Source organism: Corvus hawaiiensis, chromosome 4, assembly GCF_020740725.1.
Source record: "Corvus hawaiiensis isolate bCorHaw1 chromosome 4, bCorHaw1.pri.cur, whole genome shotgun sequence".
In the NCBI taxonomy this organism is placed as follows: domain Eukaryota; kingdom Metazoa; phylum Chordata; class Aves; order Passeriformes; family Corvidae; genus Corvus; species Corvus hawaiiensis.
Window position 1 is genome coordinate 34,243,235 of NC_063216.1, and position 15,787 is coordinate 34,259,021.

The window sequence follows — 15,787 nt, forward strand, 5'->3', positions numbered from 1 at the left end:
TGGGATAAATCAGTGATGTTAACGACTGAAAAGGGAAATCTTGCTGGGAAACGCATCCTTAACCTTATTATGCATTGTCTGAGGGCCTGTAGAATCCCAGCTGAATCTGCTGTGTCAGAGCAGAGAATGGCTATTTGTATGATGCCCTACATGTTATAATGACCAGTTAGTATTTTATTAAAGCAGAGCTGCCAGGGTCTGGGACGGAGGGATGGGGATGTTTACTGTCCTGGCAGCACTGAGACCAGGCTCACTCTGTTACACAGCTGCAGGGCACAGTGTAGCTCCCCAGGCCAGCGCTGCTGGGCACAGCCAGAGCAATACAGGACAGCCAGGGGGGAGCAGCTGAGAGCCCGCAGCCCCTGGGAATTACAGATAGAGCTCATGTTTAGCATCACTGTTTTCATGTAGCCATAAAAAGAAATGTTTGTGGCATTTTAGGGTCTGAGCAGGAATACTGGCTCCGTTGAAATCAGCAGCACAACTCCCCCTGAATTCCACACAGACAAGACTTAACTCTGTCAGTGCAGAGGCACTCAGGGTTATTGATTTCCTTGCTGCGATTGTCTTTACTAGAACCACAAACATCAGCCACATGCATTAAACAGGGATAGATAAATAAGGAAAACTGAAAACATGAGAAGAAAGTCTACAGCTCCATCTAGCATAAATTGTTCCCATTTATATATTTTCTTCCCTGCTCTCATCTGAATTAGGACAAAGAATTCTCTGAGATGCAATTTATGTAATATCAAGACACCCAAAATGCTAGTTTTTACTGAAAATTCTTGACCCGGCATTTTCTACCAACTCCACTAAAAGGAAATCAATGTCTCCAGTTTGGATTTTTCCCAAGGAATTTTCTTTCCATATCTGAAAGCATCTTGTGTTCACAAAACCACTTACAAGTAAATGTGATCAGAATGACATTGATTTAAATTTGGGTAAATAACAAGCCTTGGGTAGAAGTGCAGGACTTGGTAGTTGGAGTTCACTTGGGTTCCTATTGATATCTGGTTTATATTTTTATTTTAAGAAAGAAGACAAACTCTCTATATCCCTAAAAGAGAGGGGGGAAAAAGACCTCTTTTGAAGTGTGTTACTGTTTATTAATACCCCTCACTGGACTCAACACTTCTGCACAAGGAGCACGCTCAGCAGCCTTGTCCCTTGACCACCTGTCCCAGTTAACCTTCTCCTTTACCTGTGTCTTTCTGGCAGAAGATGCCCAGATACCTTTGGGAGGGAGTGTTTGCAGCATGGCAGTGCAGAACTGCAGCCACGATGGGTTTGCCAGCATGCAACACCCAGCTCCAGCACAGCTGAGCCCCGCTGCCACCAGCATGCTGCAGCAACTGTGCTTGGCAGGCTAGCGGGGCACGCAAAAGCATGCTGCCGCCATTCAGCTCCAAAACAAGGGCTAAATCTCCTTCCAGGCTGAGACAAAGCTTCCTCTGGCTGGATTCTGGCAGCTCTGGAGAAAAGCCAGGTCCCAGCCAGGAGCAGTGCCAGCAGTGGTGGGGCTGATGGAAGCAGCAGCTGGTAGGCAAAGCCTGTGGGCAGGCCAGCTGGCAGCACTGTGGTCATTATTTCCAGGATCTGTGGATCCTGATCAAATAAAAGGGAAGCCTTCATCAGCTGAAGCATATCAGCTGCTTTCTCTGGAAGGAGTGGATTTAGGGGTAGGAAGCTGTGATCCCTGATAGCAACAGCAGAAATTTTGTGCCCTGCCTCTCACCAGGTGGGAAATAATAGCTACCTCCTTGCTGCCTGCAAGAGGCTGGCCAGCATTTTGGGTGGCATGGGTGGTTTCAGCAGGGCAGCAGGGTAGTTTGAGGAGGTTTTAAATCACTGCTGGGTGTAGTGCATTGAGTCATTAGGCTGCATCACACCCTCAAACACCCAAGCGATTTGCTCAAATGTTGTTTTTAATTATTGTAGTTCATCAAGCCATCAGTGACTGTTCAGTGAAAAACTACTGAACTATTCAGAAAGTGTCACTGTAAGTTGAATGTACCAGTAGCTAATACAGGTGTCATAAATGTGTTATTTTATGTCAATGGTAGTCATATGAAGTATATACTTCTGTTTTCTCATTGTAGGCAGCTAGACCAAAAACTTTAAAATAAACCTTTTCAAGAAAATTGGTAATTTTTATCTAATGCTCTCAATATTCAGCTTGAGCCAATATTTACCTATTCAATCAGACTGAAGTTAAAATAAAGAATGAATGATAAGTATTTATTTAAACTTTGGAAGCCCCCCTCTTTCCTTTCTTTCTTATCTCGGTTTTCTTGATTATCAGCTTGCTGTCACTAATTGCCACACCTAATCACTTTTCTACTAGGAAGCATCCTGGAACTGATAGGAACCAAATATTTGGAAATATGAGCTATATTTGTTTAAAAACATACCCATTCTGGGATAGGGAATGTTAATGAAGAGTACCCCACATGAACATTACTTGGCAGGGTGCTGGTCCCTGTGCTGGGCCACACCACAAAGCAGGGGCACCCACCCCTGATTTAAGTTAATGGCAAAGTGTCACTTGACATCCATAAGGTCCATACTTCTTGTGGAGAGGAACATAAGGGTTCATGGGGAATCACCCTGTGCACACTGAGTTGGAGGTGGATTTGCTGCGCCCACCCCTTGCAGAGGGGAAAGAGCATCATGAGAGCCTGGCGCATGCTCCCAGAGGATGCTGTCGCTGCCATTCCACCCCATGGCCCACCCTGGAGCTGGCTGACATCCTCCTTTCTGCTTCACCTGCTGTGTTTCTCTGCCCAGGTGATCTTCCGAGCCCTGTCACCGCCTTATGCCGCAGAGGACCCATACAGCGCGGAAGCCCAGGCGCAGCTGAAGATCACCAACCTGCGCGTGCGGCTGCTGGAGCGGCAGGGCTGCCCCTGCCTCCCGGCCAGCCCAGCCCCACAGCCCCCGCCATCCCTGCACTATGCCATCTATGACTTCATCGTGAAGGGCAGCTGCTTCTGCAATGGCCACGCTGACCACTGCATCCCTGTCGCTGGATTCAAGCCCATCAAGGCGTCTGGGGTTCTCCATGTGGTACGTACATGCACCCAATGATGTCTGCACTGCAGAAAGTGGAGTTTTAAAAACAGTCAGGGATGGTATAGAGTATGGTACAGGTCTAAGCATGCGATATTTGACATGTGATGCCCTAGATTCCAAGCACAGTGAGCAGAAATGGTCTTTACAAAGGAGGTGGGTCTCCATGTGGGACTGAAGTGCTGAGCTTCCTTTGTGTCTTGGTGTGGGACTCTCACCCTTCAAAGGTGCTCCACGTAATTTATTAATTTCAGATAGATCTTTAAAAATATTTAAACTGCTGACACTCTTCTCTGCCCAAATGCTAACTTGCAGTAACAGAATATCTAAAAGATAAAAAATGTAGGGCATTCTGATAACAAAGAAGGAGGAGAGCTTCTCTGAAGGTACCAGGTATCATGTGACTACCATTGTTTCTGGAGGATCCAAGGATATTGGGTTGGGTCTTGAACCAAGGGGATAGAGATGGATTTTGACTCTCACTCACGGGCTTTCCATTGCACTTTGCAATACCTCTCTCTGGAAAAAAACCCCTGTGCTCTGCTTTCCCATCACAGAAGCTCTGAGCTCAAATCCCTAAGGACTCGCCAAGACCTAAACTCCAGGGAAGCAAGAGCAAATAACCCATAGGGCAGGTGATGGGCACAGCAGTGGCCAACACATTGGATGCCTGTGGTATGGCATGCCTGCACCCAGCCAGTCCAGGGACACTTGCTGCCCCCAGCACATCTTATCCTTTCTGCCCATCTAGGCTGGCTCTGACAGCCCTGGCTTTGCTGGCAGAGGAGCAGTAGGGAAAGTCGGAGCAGCCAGACATACTGCACTGAATAATGTTAGAAAGAGAAAAATCATTAAAAAAAAGAAGGCAGTTAGTCAAGGTAAGGGGTCCAGCTCTTCAGAGAGCTCTCATTTCACTTAAATTACAGTCTCAGACATGAAGCAGACAGCATGTTTCCCTTCTAATAGAGCTAGCCTTGCAACATCTTGAAGGAATACCAGCTTGAAAGTGTGCAGCACTGTGATTGATAAGACTGTTTCAAGTAGCAGTACTCTGCTTTCCACAGATGTCCCCTGAGCGAAAGTCTTTGAAAGGAGCTGTTTGCTCAGGATTATTTTGGTGGGATACAATTGCACGGGAGCGTGTCCTGGAGCACCACTGAGAGTTGTAACAGAGCCTGCAGCCAAATAGGCTTCCAGTATGGCTACAGCCTACGGCAACTATAGTGTGCAGGTAACAGGCAGTGCTGTGGGAAGGAAGCAAGTGCCAAAATCGCACTGAAAACAGAGCAAGAAATAGCAACAAACCCCTGCACTGGCCCCGAGGGGGAAATTCAACTCTGCTTATAAATGTTTATGTGGCAGGAGTCCCAAAGGTGACGTTTCTACAGTGAGGCTGACTTATTTTACTGTATCATACACCTCATCCTGCATGTCCTGTGGGAGATGTGCCAGTGTAGGGGTGACACAGCCCCATGGTTTGCAGGGAGGATCAAAGCACGGTAAGAGCTTTCCTCTCCCAATACCACATTTTCCATCATAGAACTGGGGCAGTTTTGGCTGAACCTAGACCGTGCCAGGCTCCTGTGGCATGAGGCTATTGCTATTCAGGGACTGCAGTGACAGCCGCCTCGTGCAACCCAGCCTGGGGTTTGCCAGTGCAATGTCTGTGGCTGTTTAAGTGGTAGAAGTCAAAAAACTTCTGAAAAGACAGTAGGATTTCAGAGAGGGAGCATTTTTATATATTTCACCTGAAAAACTCACAGAAAATATAATTCTGAAGAATTATGACCAATCATTCAAGAGGGAGATGGAGACTTCAGTATAGTCTTTATGTAACTCTATCCACCAAGGGTTTTATCAGAACCATCACTGCAAAACTGAGGACAACAAAAGCAGGGAAGCACAGTAGCATTTCACAATATGATTATAAAATCTGGCTCTGTTTTTATGCTTGTTTAGACAAGAGCACTGCTGAAGAATATGCCCTAAGTTAGAGAGTCAACATCAAAATTTAAGTATGTTTAAGATTGTTTAAAAAAAACCAAACAACTTTTCAAAAAAAATCTATGTGCAAGTTTTCTTAACCCCCCCCCACTTGTTCTCAGCCTACAGGCAAAATCCTAACTTGCAGCCTTAGTTTCAGTCCCTGCTTGGCCAGCAGAAGACCCAGGTGTGATACATTTATTTTTCTCTTGGGCTGCTTTGGGCAGTAAGTCGGGGTATCCCAGCAGCACTAAGCCAGGTGCCAGGTCTCAGCCAGATCTCACAAAGTGACCAGGAGCATTTCAGCCACCTCACCCAGAGATGATCTGACAAAACAGCGTGGGTATGTGAGAATGCTGGGGGCTGCTGCTCTGGCAGGTTTGGTGCAGGGTTCTGACCCAAGGGGCCAGGACGGTCAGCTTGGGACATGGGCCCACCTGCTGCCTCAGGATTCCTCCTGTTGGATGTATTTTTTCTTGAAATCTTGACAATTGTGTGCTGAGAAGGTGGCAGCTTTGAAGGTAAATATTGTGAATGGCTGAAGTGAGACTGCAAGTCCACTTGGCCATGAGATAATACTGGCTTCGGACACCTTCAGGGATGCAAACAGGGTGGCTTCATGAACAAAGAGGGGCTCCTTCCACCCTGGCAGAAGCAGCTGTAGCTCCATTCACTGGAGTGGGGAAACCTCAGTCTGCAATTTGTCTGAGTCAAGTCAAAGCAAAGTTCAACTTTACAGAGTCTGATAAGAGATTTGTTTCTGTGCCCTCATCACCATCTAGCTGCAAAACTCTCCATGATGCTCCTCTCTTGCTGGCAATTCCCCCACCTACCATTTCTCCTAAAATATAATGGAATTTGTGTAGGAAAACTCTGGTTTTGTTTGAGTATCAGGAATGCCATGTCAGCCTTTAGGTGAATTCTGAATATACATGTGGAACTTCTGCTCTAGAGGAAGATATACTTCCATAAGCTCCTCAGGAAGACTACAGAGAAGACCTGGCTGCCTTCCTAGGATGGCAAGGGCTGCTCCTTGTGGGTAGTACAATCCTGACTGTCTCTTGTTGTACACTTGTGTGCAACAGACAACTGTCAGGTTGATACAGATACACTTTCTCTCTTTCCTACTTCTCCCAATTTTATTCAAAGGGTCACTACCCAAATCTCATCAGCAACAGCCCAATGCATACCCAGGAAAAGATATGCATGGACAAACAGACGTCTTACTATACCATGCTAAGCAGTTGATCACTTTGTGAGCTGCATTACATGGCAAACCATAAATATGAGCAGACAAAAGAATTCACATATATAGGAGATCCCTCCTGATCTTCAGTGGCCATGAGAAAACTGTTTTTTCCTCTGATCTGTGGCACAGGAGCTTCTCACCCTTTGCCAGTACCTCCGCACATGGGGCCGTTGTAGTGCATGCTTGGCCTCTTACCAGCTAAAGCATCCCTGCTTGCAGCTATGGCAAGTGTCATGCAAGAGGAGAGGCAAGTGTTGTGCAAGCCTGGAAATAAGTAGGATCTTGCAATTTAGGGCTCCAAAGTGGGGAAAGCAAACCCAGAGGTACCTCACCTGGGTTGTGCAGTTCTGTCTCAAGGTGAGAGCTGGAGTTCATCCATCTCAGAGACTCCTTGGCCCTCCCTGGATCTGGATTCGTGCAAGTTAGCCAGCTGATCTCGCCAGGCTCCTTCCATAGTTATGAAGGTCAGGATCCTGGGTGGACTAAGATACTCCGCTGAAGCACTTCTGTGTAGTTAGGCAGGGTGAATATTCACCCCCCCCCCCGCTTCCCATGTGGCCAACCCAGTGGCTGTTATAAATTGTTATCATGCTACTGACATCAAAAGATGTTCAAGGTCTTCCAGAGCAACGCTGACAGAAGCCTATTGTACAAGGAATTAAAAAAAACCCACCACACAGCCCCCACACCCTGGACAACAAGCTTTGTATTCTCTCCCAAGAATGAGATAGGATATGAGAATTTTCTCATGCATAAATTTGGTTGTCTGGTGCTTTGGGAAAAGAATACCTCCCCGTGTGCTGACAGCCACCAGTAGGCATTGGTTCTAAAACCGGCACAGCAGTTTGAGCACAACAGAGTTTAAAAGCTATGGCTAGAGACTCAGTGTGAATGCTGCCATTTTCCCTTAGGCTGGTACCATGCCCATTTTCCATGAAAGTAAAAAAAAAAAAAAAAAAAGGCGAGAGAGAAAAAAAAAAAATACAGTTTTAGCAGTTCTAAAAGGAAATTCTATTAAAAGCAGTTGCCCCTCCCAGCTATTTAGACTGTTTATGCTATCAGGTCTTTGGGACATTGATTTTCTTTTAATGTGCATTTGTGTTGGACTCCACATAGTGGCTGAGTTCTTACAATATAAATCAATTCATAACAGGTGACTGAAAGCATTTTTCCCCCCAGCGCAGCATTCTTTGTCACTGCCCAACATTTTGGAACATGATAAATATGGGGGAAAGTATTTTATAGGATTTGACTAAAGAAAAAGCCCTATGTATTTGCAATCCGAAAGGAAGCGCTGGAAGATTATAATTTGGCAACAAAAGGCTCTGGAAGGAAGCATGCCCTAGCAACTGTCTTTGTATGGAGAAATCAGTCGCTCGTTTATCTTACAGAAGGCAACTTTTGTAACACTGTTTGCATTGTGCCCTCTAATGACTGACGTTGCGACGGGGCTGTCAAGCTAAGAAGGGGAACAGTGTGAAAGTGAACTGGGATATAAAGACCCCATGACAAAATGAAAAATGTTATAAGAAGGCCTTGCTGCTTAAATGAGTCAGGAGCCGTGTGAATGCTTAAAGGAGTGAGACATGCTGGGAATTGTGTCTGTGTATTTAGTGATGCTCCATAATGACCCTAGTGGGTACGCCTTACAGTTAACTATAAGTTGAAGTGAATGAAAAGGGAGGAAAATATGTCCTCTTTCCCCTGTCAATGCACAGGGATCACATTCTGCCTTCACAAAGGTGCTGAGATGCTGGAGAAATCCTGAAGGCCAGGTACGTCATTTCCCCCGTCTACCTTGGGTCCCAGCAGAGCTGCTGGGCTGGTTTCTCAGCCTCGTCTCCCAGCTGCTCCATGGCATGACAGGGTATTTGCATGGCAGACCAGTCTTGCAAGTGGCCCTCCTACAGCTCTTACAGACATTAATTTGCCCAGTGTAGGCAGTCTGTTGGCTGTTTTTCACCTGCTGCCACTTCCCTTCTCTTTCTATTACCCCTTCTTGTCCTATCTTTCTCGTATTTCTAGCTCTCATAGTATTTCTTGATAACTAAAAAAAATACACATCTACCTATGGGCTGCAAGAAAGGGCTTGCTAGTATCCACCTTTTTTTTGTTTCCAATGCATAAAAATGTTTTCTGTCATGCTGGAATTATGTAAAAGAAAGAAGATATTTTTTTCAATGGGATAAAGCTAGGTTGGAGAGACTTTTTAAAGCAGAGCTATTTTGGGGGTAATCATTATAATGCTATTCTAAGAGAATAAATACATCAGCTTGAGGCAAGATTTTTGAATCACTTAGGTCTGACTTTTCATTAAACTTCTGTGAAAAAGGAATATGGAAAAGAAGGTACTAACTGAATGGTTGCACTGAGAAGCAAGCTGTTAAAGACTCTGTTTCCCTCTGCTCACTGGGTTCAGCTGCCCATTTAGCTGTTTTGCTTATTCATTAGTGGGTCTGCACCCCACGCTCTACCTGGCCTAGAGGGGTTGGGGCCACTATGAGACCTGAGGGGATCTTGGAGAGGCAAAGTTTTCTCAACCTGTTTAAGTAGCAGGGCTGTAAAGGCACGGCACCATCAGAATTGGGAAACCTGCTGACTTTTCCAAAGCTTACTCCCAAAGATTGGAGTCTGGGTAGTGCTTCTGATACAGAAGCGGGGTCAGCCAGGCCGTTGCATCCCATAACTCTGCAGGTGTTCACCCAAACTTGAATCCCACTGAGATTATGAGTCCCCAGCCCTGCAGCGAGCAGGGGCACACAGGTTTGCATTGAAGTGTGCATCACAGGCTGGGCTACTGAAAAGCCATGCCAGGCCCTGCCCAGGTGAGCAGAGGGCATGTGGGATCCACAGTGGGATCTGCACTTGGGAAGGAGCAGCTGATGGCGGCTGGTTGTGATAAACCCTGAGGAAAGGTAACTGCAAAGCAGCATCGTTGTGATAAGGATGGGGAACACGTTCCTCCCGGCAACAGTTTTTAAATTACATACAACCTCTTTTTTTGGAGTTCACATACAGATTAATATTAATATGTTGGTGCACAGCTATTCAGTGGTTTACTTATTAGCTCTGCATGCCAAATTAATGGTGGAACAGTAGGTTCTTGGGATTCTGTTCTGTTGTATTTTCACCCTCCTTCCTTTATTCCAGCAATGCAGCATGCTCTATTATACAGTACTTGGGTTTCCAGAAAATCTGAGCTCTTACTCTTTGGAACCATGAATGCTCCTTGGCGGGGCATTTTGCCTTGCTCTCTGCTGGTGTCTTGGGATGCTTAATTCTTTGAGGGTTTCTGAGGTGCTGCTGAGTTTCAGATGAGTTTTTGGATTATTAATGCTGAGCAGCCGTTGGATGATTGATTGGGTCCCCACTGATTCTTTGTATGGCTTTGGCAAGGAGTAAGCTGAATTTGGAGGGTGAGGCTACAGGCTGTGGGCACAGGAAGGGGAAGCACACATCCCTAAAGTAATCTCAAGGGTCCCCATGTCTGAGACAATTTCTGTTTGCAATTCTTCTCCCACGTCCTTCTCACTTTGGCATCATGATTGCAAAAGCACCAAAGGACCCCCTGGTTTTGACCATGGCACCCTCTGACTCCTTCAGGTCACCTTCTCTTCCTGATCATGTATGTCCTGGGTCTGGTGGGTCCCTCTACCCTTACAGCTGGGACAGTCCTGTGAGGAAGGATTTCTGAAGGATTTCTGTGGTCACAGATGTGGTTCAGGCTAGTACAACCTGTCTAGCCATAACCACTCAATGGCCAAAGGGCTTGCAAGAAACTCCTACCAAAAGTGGCATCAAAGAGTTAGGACACCATCAAAACCACCACAAGATGACCAGTACAGGTTTAGTCATTTTCTATTTCCAAGCAGGTGTGTATGCTTTCAAATGTGTGTGAAGTGAATCTGTAACGTTGGTTTATGTGTGGATCTTGTCTAAAAAATATGAGAGAGAGAAATTCAACGAAGAGCGGTAATTTAGGAAAGTGAGGCATCTGAGAGTTTGAAGAATATTTTGTTGGTGGTAGCAATAATGAAAATGTGAAAACACAAGACACACTTTGAGAACTAAGTATACCCTCCAAATCTGTTGTTTCTTTTCTATATTTACTTCTCATTCTTCTCAAACATGAGCACACGTTTAAGCTTATATCAATACGGTAAGCCAGACAGACCAAGTAGCATCTGCAGTGAGATCAACTAATACCTGTGATGAGGCCAGATAGCACAGAAAACAATGTTAGCTTAGTATCTTCACTTTGGCTTAGATGCTTGTGCGTTCTGACTCCATCTGTACCTATCCATTGCTTACACAGCCCAGTTGCTGTTCTGTATTGTTTGATGATCTGACATTTTAACAAGGCAGGAATGAATTTTAAATGTTTTTGAAAGATTGCTATTTTCATTTCTGCTGAAAAGTCTTTGAAGGACTTTCCAGGTCAGTTTTGACATTTTTTCTGTGCTGGTTACATTTGACTCCTGTGAGATAGCAGCTGAAATCTATTCATTATGAATGAATAAATCAGAAAGTCATCATTCACCAGTAGTGTGTGTGGTGTGTGCATGCACATATGTAACAAGCAGGAGCTGTTTACAACATGTTCAAGGTCCTCTTCTGTTTTGTTTACTGTTGAGGCTTTTCAAAGGAACCTTTTGTGGCGGTCTCGGCAGCAATTCATGCAGTTAGGAACAGCGCACTTGTAAAACCACAAGTTAAACAGCATGGAAGGGAGCACTTTCCAGCAGCAGTTAAAGCCATGCCCCAGCTCCGGGCTGGATCACCAGGCACCCCAACTATCCTGTGTTCCTCATGATGCCAAAAGCAGCCAGCAGCTGGTGCAGCTCCATTGGCTTTATGGCCAACTTGTGTCATGAGCACAGGGCTACTGAGGCCCCCAGCTTGTTACTGAGCAGCAGGAGAAGCTGAACCATGTACTTAAAAGCAAAATGTGGAGCAGAGTAAAGCTACAAGCACAGGCACATATCAAAATGGCTACAGTAGGTAGCTACCTGCCATGCTCCATGGGAAAAGGCAGGGCCTTCAGCCTTGCCAGCAGAGCCATGCTGCTGCAGAGCTTGGTTTTGTTGCAGCCAGGCACTGCCAGGCTGCTCATGCCCTCTGGCTACATCCTGTTTTCGTTGCATTTGCCAATAGGGTGAGTAATGCCAGCAACTGACAGAGCAGCTGGCACCAAGTGTGCTGTGCTGGCTTTTCATCTCTAATTACCCCCTTACACTGGGCTGTCTAGCTGTTAAATTATCTGTCATGAACATGTCCGAGTATAGTCAGTCATGGGCCTTCTGCTATCCTTGATTCTTCCTTTGTGGGGCAAAAATTCTGCCTAGGATGAGTAGATATTTATGTTTCAGGGGGTTGGTTTTATTTTTTCTCATACTTATTTGTGTTGGAGATGGCTGGGGATACAGAGCTAGGTGCTGAGATTGTAGGTGCTATTCCTGCAGTACTGCAAAGGTGTATTCATGTTTACGAGAGAGAAAAAGAGAAAGGTTTTACAGTGTTTCCCAAGGATGCTTTGAATCTTGGCTTCTTTTAATCTCTCCTGGAAATTCATGCTGCATCTGGAAACTGCTAAAGACCCTTTTAGATCTCAAAAAGGAAGAAAAAAAGGTACAATTCTACAATACCATGACATGCAGATCTACACGTACTGACCTAATTGAAAGTGTAACTACAGAATATTTGCCCTTGGCTGAACTAGACATCATGTTATATCCCTCTTTCTAGTCAATGCAATAGCATGTAGCTGGCCTGCTATTTCCTGTGTGTGGGCATTGCTTGTGCCCCAGAGACTCTGGCCTTTGCTGTGGGTGATCCTTGCTCTCTTTCCCCTATTAGGTCCATGGGAAATGCATGTGCAAGCACAACACCGCAGGGTCCCACTGCCAGCACTGCGCCCCGCTCTACAATGACCAGCCTTGGCAGGCTGCCGACGGCAAAACCGGAGCCCCCAAAGAGTGTCAGTGTAAGTAGCCAGTCAGGAACGGCGTCTCCAGAGCCTCTGCCAGAGTGAAATCCTTCCTCCATGCGTGCCTCTCTCCCATCTGTCCAAGAGGCAGCACATCCTGGGGTGGGTGGGTGGTAGTCTCCAAGCAGCTCAGTGAGTGAAGAGCCACTGCCATGCCCCTGCCCAGCACCCACCACATGTTTGTGTGGCAAGGACAGCCCTGTTTGCACAGCCTCTCATGTGGAAATCCTCACGAGACCATGATGTCTGTTGGTTTGGCCTTTCTCTGGGACCCAAGTGCATCTCCTGGAGATATGGTCTGCTGCTGTGGGCAGACTGCAGGCTGCCCAGGGTACCTAGGAGGTGACAAGGGGCCAGATTTTTCCCCTCCATAGACACCACTGACAAACATGTTTGCAGGAGGTATGGCTTTCTGCTGCTGGATGTGGGCTCTGCTTACCCCTAGGCACTGAGGGTGGGAGGAGCCTTGGGCTCTGGAGGTTTGAGGATTAGTTGTGCAGTGCCAAGGAGGATACTTAGGGTGAGTGCTGGAAGCAGGGGAATGCAGACGTCATGGGGCCGTCTGCTTCAGTAACAGCAGCAGTCTAGTCAGAAGGGCGCTGAGGACTAACCACACCATCCCTCACACACCTCTCCTCCACCTGCCTTTTTTCTCCATCGGCTGCAGGGAACATCCTGACAGCATGCTCATGGCACATGTTGTATAGGGCAGTGCTGATTTCTAAAGCTGAGATGGAAAGATCCTTCCTCAGCACGACCCATGAATGTAGGAGTCTCTCTGTCCTGGCCTGACCACCTGTGGCTGCCCTTGTACTGGAAAAGCTGTATTGGAAATAAAAGAGTTAAAGAAAATACTTAAATGTTATCTCCAGATGTTGGGAAGTGTGGATGAAAATGTAGTGATACTTCATGCATCTGAATGAATAACAGGTTCATAGGTCAAGTCCCCATTCCAAAATGTGGTTTGAGTTTTTGTGTCTCTTTTCTCTAAATCACTATGTGTCACTGCCTTAATGAGTCTTTCTGTTCTCTTTGGCTTTGCCTCAGCGTGCAAGTGTAATGGGCATGCCGACACTTGTCATTTTGACATGGATGCGTGGCTGGCATCGGGCAATCGCAGTGGCGGTGTCTGTGACAACTGTCAGCACAACACAGAAGGGCAGCACTGCCAGCGCTGCAAGCTGGGCTTCTACCGCGACCTCAGGAAGCCCTTCTCTGCCCCAGACGCCTGCAAACGTAAGTCAGCCACCTTGTACTAGTGAAGGGCTTCTCAAGTGGGAAGGTATCAAATGAAAGGTGAGATCTTCTTGCCCCTCCTTGGAGGAATCTTCTTGCTTCAGTGAAGGACAGGGAGCTCTTGGAATTCTCTTTGTGATACTACTTGCAAAAAGCAGTGGTGATATTTGCAGGGTGAAAGTCTGCAGATGCTGTTGATAAATCCATCCCAAGGATCCCTGTAGCCTGAGGACAGGGGAAGAGAGATGATTCATTTACTTTCTCCTATTGCTATTTTTGGAGAGGAAAACTGCATCTTGTTTTCGTGCTTTCCTTGTTTGGTGATTGTTGCAACCTCAGAATCAGGTTCCTCAGCCAGCAGGGGTGCAGCCGATAAATAGCATTGCCCACCAGTTCATGTTCACAGCAGCAGCAGATGGGTATGGAAGGACAGACAGGAAAACAAGTTAAGTGATATTCCAGGAGGTGGGACACTGAGGAGGCAAGACTAAAGGCACTGATTCAGGCACATGTGAAATTAAATCTTTCCCATGCAAAGAAGCAATCCAAAAGTCACACTCCCCAGGGACCACTGTGAGGATGGTGACTCACCATGGGGGACTCCAGATCCCCAGATCATGCTGAGAACATTACACTGGTCAGCTAAATATGAGGTGCAGGCATGCCCTCCTCTCTGAGCCTACAGCTGCCCACTGGCTTCACCACATTTCTCCTCGCTGACTCACTTACTGTGAGGGGGACCTTCATAAGTGACAGAAAGAAATCCAGCTGACACCCTGCCTGTGTCTTTTGAGGAGACACTGAGCACATCTCTCTCCTCTCAGGGAGAAGTACCTGCATGTAAAGGAAGAGGAAACCCTCCTGCAGCGGGGAGCTGCACCCCAGGCTGGGAGGGTGGTGAGGTTTCACTTTTTTCATTGAGGTCTCGTAGGGAACAACTGGTTTTGTCCCTCTCCCTTGCTGCATGTCATCCTCATGAGATTCCCAGCAGCCCCACCAGTTTGTTGCAGGGGTCCTCCTCCTCTCCACCTTTAACTCATTGCAAGGAGGGGCAGCAACAGCTGAACTGCCTGTCTTACGAGCCTAGTTCTCTGTGGAAATAGAATTGATCACAGTTCCCCATTGCTTGTGTAAATAATTACTTCGCTGCTGTACACAATTATTTTTTTTAAAAAGTGAATTTAATGACTTTAAAAGGTTCATTACCTACTTGTATACATCAAAGTTCTAAGTCTCCTCTGAAACATCAGATGCTTTTTCTCCTTAATTATTGCCAGAACTTAGTCAATGAACTTTTGGGTTGGAGTCTCATTAGTAAAAAGACAGGTTTAAGTATTGCATTTAGACTCAAAGCAGAGGCTATATGGTTTTTTCTAACTCATTGATTCATCCTTGCTGAATAAAAAAAGAACTAATAGGATTAATTGACTGCTGGTAGATAATGCAGAACAGAAGATTGAAATAAATTCTGCATGGGACCCTCAAGCTCTGAAACATCATTGTACTGTGGTTCTGCTACCTTTGCTAGGGTTATAATTCCTGCTATTCTTTATGGTCCAGCTCCCATCAGGGAAGCTGAGGCCATTGAAGACAAGTGAAGTTTTGGCACTGAGTTGAGTGCAATTTTCTGGACACCTAAAAACACCGCCCTTCACCTTGAAAGCAGTAAAAGTGGCCTCCATCTCCTCTGTCACCTCATTCAGTCCACTGAGGGGATGGAGTTTCATGAAGGACTCACTGTAGGCTCGTCCTTGTGCCAGAATGCCCAGTCCATAATCTGTGGCTGTTTGCAGGGTTCAAGAGAAAGTCAAATGGCACCTCCTGGGCTGGCCAGCACAGAGCCTCCTTCCTTGCAAAGCCAGACGGAAACAAGAGGTCACAGGACATACTGCTGCAAAAACAGCCCCAGCTCGAAGGGAAGGCTGCCAACCCTGTGCATGTGCCTGTGTGCAAGTCAGGCCACTGCTAAAGAAGTCAGGGAGTACATCACGTCATTAGCTATACATTAGCCAAATTCCAGGGTTCTTGATTAAAAAGTTTCTCCCTGCCTTTATGAGCCAGAGGAAGCTGTGAATATTAGATGATTAATGAGTATTTTTGTTGACATATGCCAGTTCTTGGTTCTCTTGGCTTTCTGCATTAATCTCTGAATCACTGGCCCATGGCATTCCACTTTCCACATTAAAAAAAAAAAAAAGTGTGCCCCCATTACTCTTTCATGCAACAATCCAGCTGTATGGACCACTAGGTATTCATGAACT

The 15,787-nt window shown here is 46.2% G+C and overlaps 1 protein-coding gene across 3 annotated transcripts in view; it reads left to right on the plus strand.

Moving 5' to 3' along the window:
• NTN4 (netrin 4) overlaps window positions 1–15,787 on the plus strand; it is a 48,035-nt gene that overhangs the window by 18,525 nt on the left and 13,723 nt on the right. For all 3 annotated transcript variants that reach the window (XM_048301102.1, XM_048301104.1, XM_048301103.1), the window contains exons 3-5: window positions 2,791–3,069; window positions 12,161–12,287; window positions 13,338–13,526. In XM_048301102.1, coding sequence (XP_048157059.1) covers window positions 2,791–3,069; window positions 12,161–12,287; window positions 13,338–13,526 — 595 coding nt within the window. The remainder of the gene's footprint in view (window positions 1–2,790; window positions 3,070–12,160; window positions 12,288–13,337; window positions 13,527–15,787) is intronic.